Source organism: Littorina saxatilis, linkage group LG17 (assembly GCF_037325665.1).
Source record: "Littorina saxatilis isolate snail1 linkage group LG17, US_GU_Lsax_2.0, whole genome shotgun sequence".
NCBI lineage: Eukaryota > Metazoa > Mollusca > Gastropoda > Littorinimorpha > Littorinidae > Littorina > Littorina saxatilis.
In genome coordinates, this window is record NC_090261.1 from 60,506,761 (window position 1) to 60,520,219 (window position 13,459).

Genomic DNA, 13,459 nt, shown 5'->3' on the forward strand with positions numbered 1-13,459 from the left:
AGCTGGACCACAGAGATATCTCTGTGAGCTGGACGGTCATTTTGATGTGCAGACGACAAAATCCCACAGGAAGTTGTAAAGAGTAACGTCCCCTGCAACAACAATGATGGCTTCCGTACACGTGCAGTATGATGTTAGTTCAGACAGTGAAGTTGAACAAGACGATTATTCAGGTAAGACTCATTTTATGATCAATATTGTGTTGACTTTGACAATTCAAAGATCGTGCTCTGGCTTCAATCATTCATTCCTGTGGACCTCTGATGCAAATAGAGCCAATTGTATTGCCAATGCCACTTTTGGCCACATGATTCTGTTGCAACTTGCATTGTGATTGTATAATAAATATAAATTTGCAAAAAGGAAATATTTAGATTACCTAGCCTTCTTCTGTTGAACAGAATATGACCGACCATTTTCTGATTTTTATTTTCTTTTATCTTTAGATAATGACGGCAACCCAGACGGTACACACCTGACAGCACAGAATGGCACAGACCAAGAGATCAAGACTGAACCAGAGAGTGAAACCGATGAGGCTCTTCCAACCACTGATAACAACACACAAGAAGATAACCAGAAAAGTGGTATTGCGGACGTTATGGCAAAAATTCTTGGCAAGAAGATCCCAAAACACAAAAACCCTATTCTTGCCCGAGGTCAGACCGACAGAGAAATTCAGAAAAGAAAAAGACAGCGAGAAAAGGAAAGTGGCATTGTCAAGAAGAAGACAAAAAAGTCTAAGGATGGAAATTGCTCTTCAGATTTGACGGATGAGAGTGATGATGACAGTCCTGAGGCCAAGAAAAATGCACATTTGAGATTGGAAAAGGTACTGTAATATTGCAGTTGTTTTTAACCCCCCTGTGCAACCTGTACTGTGCTTGAACCTAGCTGTTCTCAAACACACACACACACACATACACACACATATTGGTCTTATCAACAACAACAAAATGTTTGATCTGTAAAATTATGATTAATAATGTAAGTGCAGAACTTTGCAAAACATATTTTTTCCTTGGGACTGGGAGATGAGACTAGGCTTGCAAAGCCACCTCTGGGTACTTCTAGGTACACCGATAAATTGAAATTGAAGGAGACTAAGAACAATCACCACAGGAAGAATTGTGCCTTTTAAGAAAAAAACTAGCAAACAACAGTACTGCAGTGGATAAGAGATCGGCCTCCTAATCAGAAGTTCGTGAGTTCAAATTCATCGGGTAAGGCCAAAAAAAAAATGGTCTGTTTCTGGTCACCCGACCGACCCTAAATTTCGGCGCCAACCCTAAACTTTTTTTTTTCCAAACTCCAATTTTTTTGTTTTTTTTGTTTTTGTGGTAAAGGACAGGGTGAGAAAATGAACAACAAAAACGTGTAAAAACGAAAGTCCGCTGACGATTTGTAAATGTGTTGAGTGTCTTGTCTCTATGTATAGTGAATCCAGTCTCTTTGCGCGATTTTTAAAGTTAGTTTTATTGGTCTACATTTGGGGTAAAAAAAAAAATTAAAAAAAAAAAAATAAAAAAATCCCTACCTACTGACCCTATTTTTTTTTAGCCATGTTACCTACCAGAAACAGACAATTTTTTTGTTTGGCCTTATGGAAACACAAAAATACCCAGCATGCAACCCCCTGGAAGCAGCAAAATTGGCAGGCTAAAAAAGGTCATACACATAAAAGCCGTGGGAGTTTCAGCCCATGAACGAAACAAACTGCAGTGCAGCTGGAAATCGCGGCAAGGAATAGTCAGCTTCAGTGTGCCTTGATCGCACACTTGAACGGACACAGTCTCTATTGTTTTAAGAATAAGGGGCACAACTCTTCCACAGCCCTGATAAAAACCCTGTACACAGTCAAAGTCAAACTCTTTTTTAGGTTATAAATTAGAAGAGAACCAAGGAACACTGGAAGGCTGAGTTCCTTTCTGGGATAATAGTAATACTAATAGTCTTGAAAAAGGCTGAATAGTATTGATAGTTATTATAGTGATGCACAGCACATGAAAACCTATTAAGCGTGTATTGTGTGTATAGTAAAAAGATTTTTTTTAAATAGATTGCACGAAAGAAATAAAGGTGTTTTGTCTTATTTCAGAAAAAAGAATGGGAGAACATTGGTCGTGTGAAACCAAATGTGTTGGAGAAAGAAAAAGAGCGGAATCTCCAGAAGGTTGCCACAAGGTGAGTTCTAAACAACTTCCCTTCCCTCCCATGTAATTTCTTTCTTTGACTAGAGTTCTTTCCCTCTATGTTTTACTTTTACTTTTAGTTGCATATACAGTCGAGATCGCTTTACACGAAATGAAAGGGACCAATAATTTTTTTCGAGTTAACGTTTTTTCGCGATAACGAAAATGATCAAACTGATCACTTTTTTTTTAAGCAAGAATAAGAAGATAAAACAGTGCCATACCTTAAAAAAAAAAAAAGCCTCCGTAGTGCGCGGCGGACGAAGTACACGGTTCAGTCAGAGTCGACAGTTTTGTCGTCTGCTACAGTTCATTATTTTGTTGTACACTTTAATTCCCCACAAAAAAGATTAAAATCCATTGCAGTGTTTAATATCCATTGCAGTGTTTATGAATTCACACAGGACGAAAGAAATCCGTCAACTTCAACTGTTTGACAGGCTCACTGCACTTTCCGACGAACCGTTCAATTCTTGTGAAGTCGTCAAACATCCGCTTTCGGTTTGGTTGAACATCACATGACACGTACGCATCTTCAATCTTTTGTCTATTCTTGATGAACGTTGACAGAGTTGAATTTGCGATTGAAAACTTCTTACAAATTTCAGTCTTGTTCAGGTTTTTTTGGGTCAAACTCTTCTAAAACTTTGATTTTAAACGCGATTGTGTGGCTTGCTTGTTTTCTCTTCACTCCTGTTTTCGAGGCCATCTTCAATCACGGTCAGAAGGAAAATGAGATATTCAGCCAGTCATGCAAACACGTGAACACTTCTCGCTTTGGAAGCTACAAGTTGAAAAAAGACCGAGAATCGGCTTAATTTGTGTAAACGTTTTTTGCGTGAGTCTCAGATCGTTTTATTTCGCGTTATGATTTTTTTTTAGTAGGGTTTATGAAGGGAATGATTGGGACTGACAACACGTTTCGCGTAATGTTTTTTTTCGGCTTATCGTTTTTTGTGTTAAATGATCTCGACTGTTATATATTTCATTCATTTTTTGGTTCTCAGTAATTTGCTTTTGTATTTAACTTTTATTTGTGTTGTGAAGAAGCCTATAAGTCCAAGGGCAAAAGTTTTGCTTTGTATTTGTGATGTCCTTGTCTTGGTTAGTTCTTTTGTTTTCAACAAGGTGAGTTAGTAGCTCTTGACACTGTATTTTCTCAACGGTAGTCTGAGGTTTCTAAACTGATTATTTTGTTTTCTAAACTCTAGTTTCAAAGAAAGAGCTTTTTAGTGAGCTCAAAAACTTGTAACTACATGTATTAGAAACTAATTTTTCCAGTACGTAACTTTTCAGTTTTTGATTTTTGAACAGCCTCTCTCTCATTCTCTGGTCACTTTTTACATCTATTCCCCACCTTGATCCTTGGTGCGACGGGCGCTGTGGCGGGGTGGGAAGACGGCGGCCTCTTAATCGGAAGGTCGTGAGTTCGAGCCGCGGCCGCCTGGTGGGCTAAGGGTGGATATTTTCCGATCTCCCAGGTCAACTTATGTGCAGACCTGCAGGTGGCTTATTCCCCTTCGTGTGTACACGCAAGCACAAGACCAAGTGCGCACGGAAACGATCCTGTAATCAATGTCAGAGTTCGGTGGGTTATACAGGGGTGGGACTTTTCCGCGAATCTGCGGATTTCCGTGGACACAACTGACGAATTCCGCTGGAGTAATCTATTTTTCCGCGTCCCATTTCATCACAGTATCTATAACTTGTTGACTGAATGATATGGAGAGAAGTGAAGATGGAACATAAATTATGCTGACTGAAAACTCCTGATAACTAATAGTCATTTTGAGCTTCAATGCATTGAATCATACTATTGGATTATGGATACATGGTTCATTACGTAAGTATGCACCATTACAATGTTACCATTGTGAAAGTGTGTTTTGTGTTTGTTTTTGTGTGTGTGTGGTTTTTTTGTTCGTGTTTTTTTTTTTTTTTGGGGGGGGGGGGGGGGGAGAATGCCTTTTTTTACCTAATCCAAACGAGTTGAATTTTAGTCTCAGAATGCACCAGATTGCACAGATTTTAATGTACCATTTTAACAAAATGTCGGGGAAGCATGCCCCCGAACCCCCCTAGATAAAAGGGATTTCCTCTTTTTTCATCACAAGAGAGTCCCACCCCTGGTTATAGAAACACGAAAATACCCAGCATACCTCCCCCGAAATCGGCGTATGCTGCCTGAATGGCGGGTAAAAACCAGGTCATACACTAAAAAATCCACTCGTGCTAAAAACATGAATGAACGTGGGAGTCGAAGCCCACGAACGCAGAAGAAGAAGAAGAAGAAGAAGATCCTTGGTGCAGCAGAACCTTATTAACATGCTGGCTCTTGATTGAGTCACTTGAGAAAAAGTGACTCTATGTAATCGGTCAGTGTTAGTCTGTCCGGCCGGCCGGCCGGCCGTCCGTAGACACCACCTTAACGTTGGACTTTTCTCGGAAACTATCAAAGCGATCGGGCTCATATTTTGTTTAGTCGTGACCTCCAATGACCTCTACACTTTAACGATGGTTTCGTTGACCTTTGACCTTTTTCAAGGTCACAGGTCAGCGTCAAAGGAAAAATTAGACATTTTATATCTTTGACAAAGTTCATCGGATGTGATTGAAACTTTGTAGGATTATTCTTTACATCAAAGTATTTACATCTGTAGCCTTTTACGAACGTTATCAGAAAAACAAGGGAGATAACTAGCCTTTTCTGTTCGGCAACACACAACTTAACGTTGGGCTTTTCTCGGAAACTATAAAAGTGACCGGGCTCAAATTTTATGTGAACGTGACTCATTGTGTTGTGAATAGCAATTTCTTCCTGTCCATCTGATGCCTCATATAATATTCAGAACTGCGAAAGTGACTCGATCGAGCGTTTGCTCTTCTTGTTTTTGTTATGTTTTTATTTTTTTATTTTTTTCCCAAAATGAAGAAAAAAAGATTGGTTGGGTTTCTCAACTTACGGTTGTCGCAAATGTTAACCTTGCATACATTTGTCACGCAGGGGTGTTGTGCAACTCTTCAATGCAGTTCAACAGCAGCAGAATATCATGGGCGAGAAGTTGTCAGAAGCTGGGTCATCTGAGCGACGCAGAGACAAAGCCCTGGGATCCTTGAACAAGAAAAGCTTTCTGGATCTCTTGGACAATACCAAAGCCACAAAAGCTCAATCTACAAAACTAAAGAGAGAGGTACAGTGTTTCCTTGTCTTCAATCAATCAATCAATATGAGGCTTATATCGCGCGTATTCCGTGGGTACAGTTCTAAGCGCAGGGATTTATTTTCTTCAAGGCGCAGGGATTTATTTATGCCGTGTGAGATGGAATTTTTTTACACAATACGTCACGCATTCACATCGGCCAGCAGATTGCACCCATTTCGGCGCATATCCTACTTTTCACGGCCTATTATTCCAAGTCACACGGGTATTTTGGTGGACATTTTTATCTATGCCTATACAATTTTGCCAGGAAAGACCCTTTTGTCAATCGTGGGATCTTTAACGTGCACACCCCAATGTAGTGTACACGAAGGGACCTCGGTTTTTCGTCTCATCCGAAAGACTAGCACTTGAACCCACCACCTAGGTTAGGAAAGCGGGGAGAAAATAGCGGCCTGACCCAGGGTCGAACACGCAACCTCTCGATTCCGAGCGCAAGTGCTGTTAAAAATTCACAAGCAGAAAGTTTTGTTTCAGGGTGTTATGTGCAGACACTTAAACAGCAGTTGAGCTCAGGAAGGTCACAAGGGAGGCAATACATCTGGGCAAAGCTATATGTATTTCCTCTTTCTTTCTGTCCTCTGCAGAAAATCTTCTTATGTATAAGAATGTAATATTCTTTGCTTATAATGGGCACATCCAATGCAATTTACTTCACTCTTGATTGAATATAATATTAATCACACACACACACAGAGAAAATCATACAGTCTCTACTTTTCACACACACACACACACACACACACACACACACCCCCCCCCCCCCTTTACATTTTTTTTTTATGTTTGCTTACTTTGTCATTTTGTTGTTTGTGTTTATTTGCTTGTTTACTTACTTGTCGATTGTTTGGTTGCTGGTTTGTTCATTTAATTTGTTTATTTGTCATGTTGTTTTGCTTGTGTCTTGTTTATCATTTTTTAAACATTTGTATTAGAAGTAAGGACTGGTTGTAAGAAAAAGCGTCGCCTAAACCTCTATCCTTGAAAAATAAAGTTCCATCATCATCATCATCATCATCTCTCTCTTTATCATCATCAGATCTATCATTACGAACCGGTGACTGTGGCTAAACAAATCTTTACATTTTCTGACATACGAGCACATTGTAAAAACATCTGCATCTTTGTTGTTGAACAGATAAAGCAAGAGACAGACGACTCTGGAACGTGGAGCATTCTGAGAGATGACTTCATGATGGGGGCGAGAATGAAGGACTGGGACAAAGAGGACAACGACGGAGAAGATGAAAACACAGACGTTAAGCAGGAGAGTGCAATATCAGACAGTGAATAAATGAATTTTCACAGTAAAATAATTTTGTTTTATGTATGGGCAGATTGTTTGTGTGTGAGTACATGTGTGTGTGTGTCAGCCTGTTTGTTGGTGTGTTTCCCTCTTTCTGTCTTCTATGTTGCAGGACAGATTGCAAAGAGAGAGAGAGAGTGTGTGTGTGAGTGTTATAAGGGTGCCAGTTCCGCAGAAGAGCACAAAAGTGTCTGACACAGAGAATACTTTTGTTCAATCCACAGTTAATAAACATGATGTATGAGTCAAGGAAATACGAAAGGTACAAACAAAAACTTGCTCTACTAAATGACTAATTATTAGGAGGTGCTTCTTCTTCTTCTTCTACGTTCGTGGGCTGAAACTCCCATGTACACTCGTGTTTTTTGCACGAGTGAAATTTTACGTGTATGACCGTTTTTTACCCTGCCATTTAGGCAGCCATACGCCGTTTTCGGAGGAAGCATGCTGGGTATTTTCGTGTTTCTATAACCCACCGAACTCTGACATGGATTTCAGGATCTTTTTCGTGCGCACTTGGTCTTGTGCTTGCGTGTACACACGGGGGTGTTTGGACACCGAGGAGAGTCTGCACACAAAGTCGACTCCGAGAAATAAATCTCTCGCCGAACGTGAGGACAAACTCACGCTGACAGCGGCCAACTGGATACAAATCCAGCGCGCTACCGACTGAGCTACATCCCCGCCCTAGGAGCAGATTACACTCATTAACAATAACAATTACAATAACAACACTTTATTGTCTATTAAAATGTTACATAAAAATGGAAAATTTTCTTCGGCACACTTACCCTGCCTGCCTGTAAACAATTATAAGAACAATTGGACAAAAGGAAAGTACATGTACGGACTAGAGGCATAACGAATCAGAGTTCACTTTTTTTTTTCCCCCAGCATATCTATTTTCTCTATGCATGTCTTCTCAATATATCAATTTTCGGAGCATTGACAGAGAAAGTGAGAGAGGGAGTCATCAGTTTGCTACGTACCTACCAAACGGCCTCCTCCAAGAAGAGGCCACACATACACGTATAGATTAGGGACTTTAGAATAGCCCCCATACGTACACATGCAAGCGCACGCACACACACACACACAGGCACACGCACGCACACACACACAGATTAAAACATGAACATGCACGGACATAAATACAAGCAAACAGTGTCACACAAAAATGAATACACACAGAGTAAAACATGCACGCACACACAAACATTGACTAACTTGTTCTATCTCAGGCTTGATGCGAGGACCATTTCCCAGCCCAGCATGACTTCACATGAAGTTCAATTCTATCCCAGCAACATGAGCTTCAGAGATTCAAGTACTAACGTACGTCGAGGAGGAGGAAGTGATATTACTTATCACCAATGGAAGTCGTCTTTTAATTTGATGCAAATGTTTCCTGTGGATACTTATGAGGGTTTAGAAGTGTCACCGATTCCCATATGTATTCTACTATTTGTTGATACCAATTGTTTTCCATCATTGAATCATGTACTCAACCTCGCTATCGTCGGTAAAACATCTTGACGAAGCAGGACATCTATTTTGTATTTCTACCTATTGTCATCACTTTTTTTCGTATGAGTGAAGATTGTTAGAAACCGTAGTACTACAAAAATCGTCAGTCAGTATTTCTTTTCCCTGTGGGAAAAATGCAAGGTAAGTCCACAGCCGGGAATAAAGTACCATTGACTAATTGCACACATGACTCTTCAGTCAACGTAAGCTGTTTTGGTGATTTTCCTAATGGGTGTGCAAAGACAGAATTAAGGAGGGTTATATCGGAATTTTAGTGCGACAGTTGGCTTGTTTTGTCGTGTGACTGTTGAGAAGAAAACAAAGATGAGTCTGGCTTGTTTCATTAGTGTGTGGTTGGTTGGGTTGTTTGTGTGCCCCAGTTACACGGGTTCGTACTTTTTCTGCTGTTACTGTTTTACCTCGTTATTTGTTTGTGTGTGTGTAACATATTTGTGTTTCTGTTATCTGTTTCACACACAAACAAACACACACACACACACACATACACACACACACAAGAAAGAGAGAGATAGATAGAGACAGACATACAGACAGAGGTGTACAATTATAAGACCATAACTGTCAGAATTAAATTTTGTTCGGTATTTTATTTACCAAACCTCTTCAACATTCATCACTTTTTGGGCTCTTTCACAGCATTTTGCATTTAAATTATTTGTTGAACACAAAAGAGGTAGAATGAATGAAATCTTTGTTTACTTTAATAAATTAATATCACAGCGGTGTAGTCTTTGAGTCTGGTCATTTGTTCACCTGCATACAGTCTTCATTTTCACAATATCCGGATATCTTCCAAAACATTCAGTTTTTCATCCATTCGTCGATTTCTGCCATGCACTTTCATCTAGCGTATTTACAAGTCCGTGGTTTAGTCCACCTCCTCCACAGTGGGTCCTCCGGCCTGACCGGCGGACTGTGACCCCGAACTGTTCTGTCCTTGACCTTGACCCTGGCCATGCAGCTTGGCCATGTGAGGCGAGCAGAGCTTCTGCACCTCCTGCAGCTTGTCCTCAAACTCCTCCTTGTCGGCCAGCGAGTTGCTGTCCAGCCAGCTGAGCGCCTCGTCACACACTTTGCTGACCGCCTCTCTGTCGTCGCTGCTCAGCTTGTCTCCGGCCTCACTGACCGCCTGGCGCACGGAGAAGATGTAGGCCTCCAGCTTGTTGCGCGACTCCACACGCAGTCGCTGTTTGTCGTCCTCCTCGCGGTATTTGTCGGCCTCGTTGACCATGCGGTCGATGTCTTCCTTGCTGAGGCGACCCTTGTCGTTCTTGATGGTGATGTTGTTGGACTTGCCCGTGCTCTTGTCCTGGGCCATCACCTTCATGATGCCGTTGGCGTCGATGTCGAAGGTGACCTCGATCTGCGGCACACCACGGGGAGCCGGAGGGATCCCCGTCAGCTCGAATCGGCCAAGCAGGTTGTTGTCTTTGGTCATGGCACGTTCTCCCTCGTACACTTGGATGGTGACGGCCGGCTGGTTGTCGGCGTAGGTGGTGAAGGTCTGCGACGTCTTGGTGGGGATGGTGGTGTTGCGCTCCACCAGTTTGGTCATGACGCCGCCAGCCGTCTCAATGCCCAGCGACAGCGGCGCCACGTCCACCAGCAAGACGTCCTTGATGGCCTCACTGGTGTCCCCGCTCAGCACGGCGGCCTGCACGGCAGCTCCGTAGGCCACGGCCTCGTCAGGGTGGATGGACTTGTTCAGCTCCTTGCCGCCCATGAACTCCTGCAGCATCTTCTGGATTCGGGGGATGCGCGTGGAGCCTCCCACCAGCACCACCTCGTGGATCTGTCGCTTGTCCATCTTGGCGTCCCTCAGGGCCTTCTCCACGGGCTCCAGGGTGTGACGGAACAGGTCTGAGCACAGCTCCTCGAAGCGCGCCCTGGTGATGCGGGTGTAGAAGTCCACGCCTTCGTACAGAGAGTCAATCTCCACGCTGGCCTCGGCGCTGCTGGACAGGGTGCGCTTGGCTCGTTCACACGCTGTGCGCAGACGTCGCAGAGCTCGGGGGCTGCCGCTCAGGTCTTTCTTGTACTTGCGCTTGAACTCCTGGCAGAAGTGATCCACCAGGCGACTGTCAAAGTCCTCGCCACCCAGGTGCGTGTCTCCCGCTGTCGACTTGACCTCGAAGAGTGAGCCTTCCGAGATGGTCAGGATGGACACGTCGAAGGTGCCGCCGCCCAGGTCAAAGATGAGGATGTTTTTCTCGCCGGCCACGTTCTTGTCCAGTCCGTAGGCCAGGGCGGCCGCTGTGGGTTCGTTGATGATGCGCAGCACGTTCAAGCCGGCGATGGCGCCCGCGTCTTTGGTGGCCTGTCTCTGCGAGTCGTTGAAGTAGGCCGGCACGGTGATGACGGCGTCTTTGACTTTCTGGCCCAGGAAGGCCTCTGCCGTCTCCTTCATCTTGACCAGCACCATGGAGCTGACCTCTTCCGGTGCCATCGTCTTGTTCTCGCCCTTGTACTCCACCTGCACCTTGGGCTTGCCGCCGTCGTCGACCACCTTGAAGGGCCAGTGCTTCATGTCCTTCTGAACACTGTCGTCCGTGAAGCGGCGACCGATCAGTCGCTTTGCGTCGAACACCGTGTTCTCGGGGTTCATGGCCGCCTGGTTCTTGGCCGCGTCGCCCACCAGGCGTTCTGAGTCAGTGAAGGCCACGTAGCTGGGGGTGGTTCTCTGCCCTTGGTCGTTGGCGATGATCTCCACCTGGCCCTGACGGAACACGCCCACACAGGAGTAGGTGGTTCCCAAGTCGATGCCGATAGCTGGTGCTTTTCCCATTTTCACGTTTTCTGGTATCGCAGTGTAATGTCAAAAGTCTTTTTCCACGTAGGAAATGTTGTGAAGTATTCACTTCGCTTTAGTTTGTACTTGTAGTCGTTCGTTGCTTTGTTTCTTCTCATGCCTGCTCTCAACGTTGCGCCGCCTTATATACTGCAGCTCCGAAGGTTCGGGAATCCTACAGAAGGCGGCTTATCGATCGAGAACTAAAATAAGACGTGTTCGGGAATGCCCTGAGCCGTCCTTGTCTCTGATTGGTTGCCGCCAGTGGCATGCATCCATAATGGTGTCATGTTTACAGCGAAGGGCTGTGAACGCCAGCATCTCGACAGCTCTCGAACTTTCAAGAGATTTATTGATGTTTGTGTCCGATATACACGAAGAGGTAACCGAGTGCGAATACGGACCTGAGAAGGCACTCGAAAATGTCCAATTTGACAGTAGGGTGCGTATCGTTTGGTCCACAATACCGAATAAACATAATATTCGTATGTTGTACGTGGTACACACAGCGGAGCATTCAGTGAACACTTAGTTTGACCTACTTTGGCAATGCAGTATTTTAACGTAAACCGTGCATGGTCATAGTAAACGTGCTATTTTTTTTACAAAACATCTCGCTTTCCTTTTTAAATGTAAGCTCACTTGTTAACCATAATGCAACCCTCCAGATTACCCGTCAGTCTATGATGCATGCGCTGAGGTCATGTATGCTTTCAGTTTCAGTCAGTCACTGACTTAAATTCATTTTGACATATACCTACAAACTCGCTGCTTTCTTTGTTTATAATTTTTTTTGTTGAATTGATTTTTATAGAAAATGGCACATGTGTCCATGATCCTTCTTCGGTTGTACATGCTTAAACGTGTATCCCGTGTCATTGCAAGGACAATTTAATTAAGCGACTTAAAAAGCTGCGTGTATTATCTGGTTGGGTTTTTAATACACTTATTTCAAGACAAAACCTTGAATCAGTACGTGAACTTATATTGGTCTGAGAAGAAATTACTGTGGCATTGAATAGGCTACGAGTTATCAGTTTACTTCTGATTCTGTCAGAGAGCAGATTGAATATCGAATATACACAACTAACAGTATATGTGACTCTTAATCAGTTTAAGATGTTACAACAGCCCATGATGGGATTTAACTGTTTGTTTATCTATTTATTCATTTATTTCTTTATTCATTTGCTAATCTATTCATCCATTTTGATTTTTTGATTATTCAATTGATTATTTAGTTTTTTTAGTATTTAGTTAGTTAGTTAGTTAGTTTCTTACTTACTTACTTACTTACTTACTTACTTACTTTCTTATTTATACATTCATTTATTTATACATTTATTGATGTATTTATCTATTGATTTAATCATTTGTTTTCAAACGTTTAAAGGTACGTTCCTTTTTGTGTCGTAAACTACCATATGTAAACCACCAGGCTTTTACATTCCATAAGAGCATCCTTCCACTTGGAGACATACCAAAACATTATCTACAGCCTAGCTGCTTCCTCGACAAAGTGGGGAATTTCTGCTGAATTGATTTAGCATATTGTCATAAGCGTGAATTGCAAAGTTAATTTAGCTAACATATTCCCACTCTGCGTAGAGAAAGGCTATAGGTTGTAGACTGATATTTTATTGCAGTCACACAGAAGAGTACTTCGTGGATGATTGTTTGGGTGAATCCCTGATTCACATATCAATCCATCTACACAGAATAATCTGTTTCATTTGCATTATCGTAATAACTTATTAGGAGTAAGTCCAGAAAATGTTTCTTCTAGTTCCTAACTATGAGACTCGCCCACATGAAGTAAATTAATGTATTGATAAAGAGACGATGCTCCTTCTTTCCAAATCAATCTTTCTTAAATATCAGTTAGTTACTGAATCAATGTTTTAATCCATCGGATCATCAATTTCTATATTTTCACAAACCTTGCAGCAAAGTTGAGGTTGTTCCTTCGTTTACTATGCTTGGGTTTATTATCACAATTCTTCCACGAGAGATTGTTGCTATACCGTATTTTGCAAACACACTGGATTGTTACCAAGTTCACTAACACATGTATAAACCGTTGACAATAATATATATTCATACTTTCTCGGGTCGAAACTCTCATATTACTAGATCCTCCAGCATATCACCCACCACCCCCCGCCCCCCACCCTCTCTCACACACACACACACATACACACACACAAACACACACACGCATACCACATACACACACACACACACACACACACACACACACACACACACACACACAAAGCAACACACACACTCAAAGCAACACACACACACACAAAGCAACACACACACACACAAAGCAACAAAAACAAGACACTCTTGGTGGAATCGTGAACTGTGAAGCTTTCAAGTGAGGTACACTGACCTA

At 42.6% G+C, this 13,459-nt stretch overlaps 2 protein-coding genes across 2 annotated transcripts; one reads left to right on the forward strand and one right to left on the reverse strand.

Annotated features, from left to right (window-relative positions):
• The first annotated feature begins 32 nt into the window (after positions 1-32).
• LOC138951973 (RRP15-like protein) lies at positions 33-6,730 on the forward strand. Its single transcript, XM_070323543.1, has 5 exons — positions 33-173; positions 447-832; positions 2,099-2,184; positions 5,197-5,383; positions 6,552-6,730. Exons 1-5 carry the CDS (start codon positions 104-106, stop codon positions 6,705-6,707), a joined length of 885 nt encoding a protein of 294 aa, XP_070179644.1. The 5' UTR covers positions 33-103; the 3' UTR covers positions 6,708-6,730.
• Positions 6,731-8,834: 2,104 nt separating this feature from the next.
• LOC138951968 (heat shock protein 68-like) lies at positions 8,835-11,178 on the reverse strand. Its single transcript, XM_070323538.1, has one exon. It carries the CDS (start codon positions 11,050-11,052, stop codon positions 9,136-9,138), a length of 1,917 nt encoding a protein of 638 aa, XP_070179639.1. The 5' UTR covers positions 11,053-11,178; the 3' UTR covers positions 8,835-9,135.
• Positions 11,179-13,459: the final 2,281 nt, after the last annotated feature.

Bases quoted from the DNA above. Each gene is read 5' to 3' on its own strand.
- LOC138951968 (XM_070323538.1), bottom strand. From the start codon at position 11,052: ATGGGAAAAGCACCAGCTATCGGCATCGACTTGGGAACCACCTACTCC.
- LOC138951973 (XM_070323543.1), top strand. From the start codon at position 104: ATGATGGCTTCCGTACACGTGCAGTATGATGTTAGTTCAGACAGTGAA. The intron at 2,185-5,196 runs GTGAGTTCTAAA...TTTGTCACGCAG, and splicing joins CTCCAGAAGGTTGCCACAAG to GGGTGTTGTGCAACTCTTCA. The intron at 5,384-6,551 runs GTACAGTGTTTC...GTTGTTGAACAG, and splicing joins CTACAAAACTAAAGAGAGAG to ATAAAGCAAGAGACAGACGA.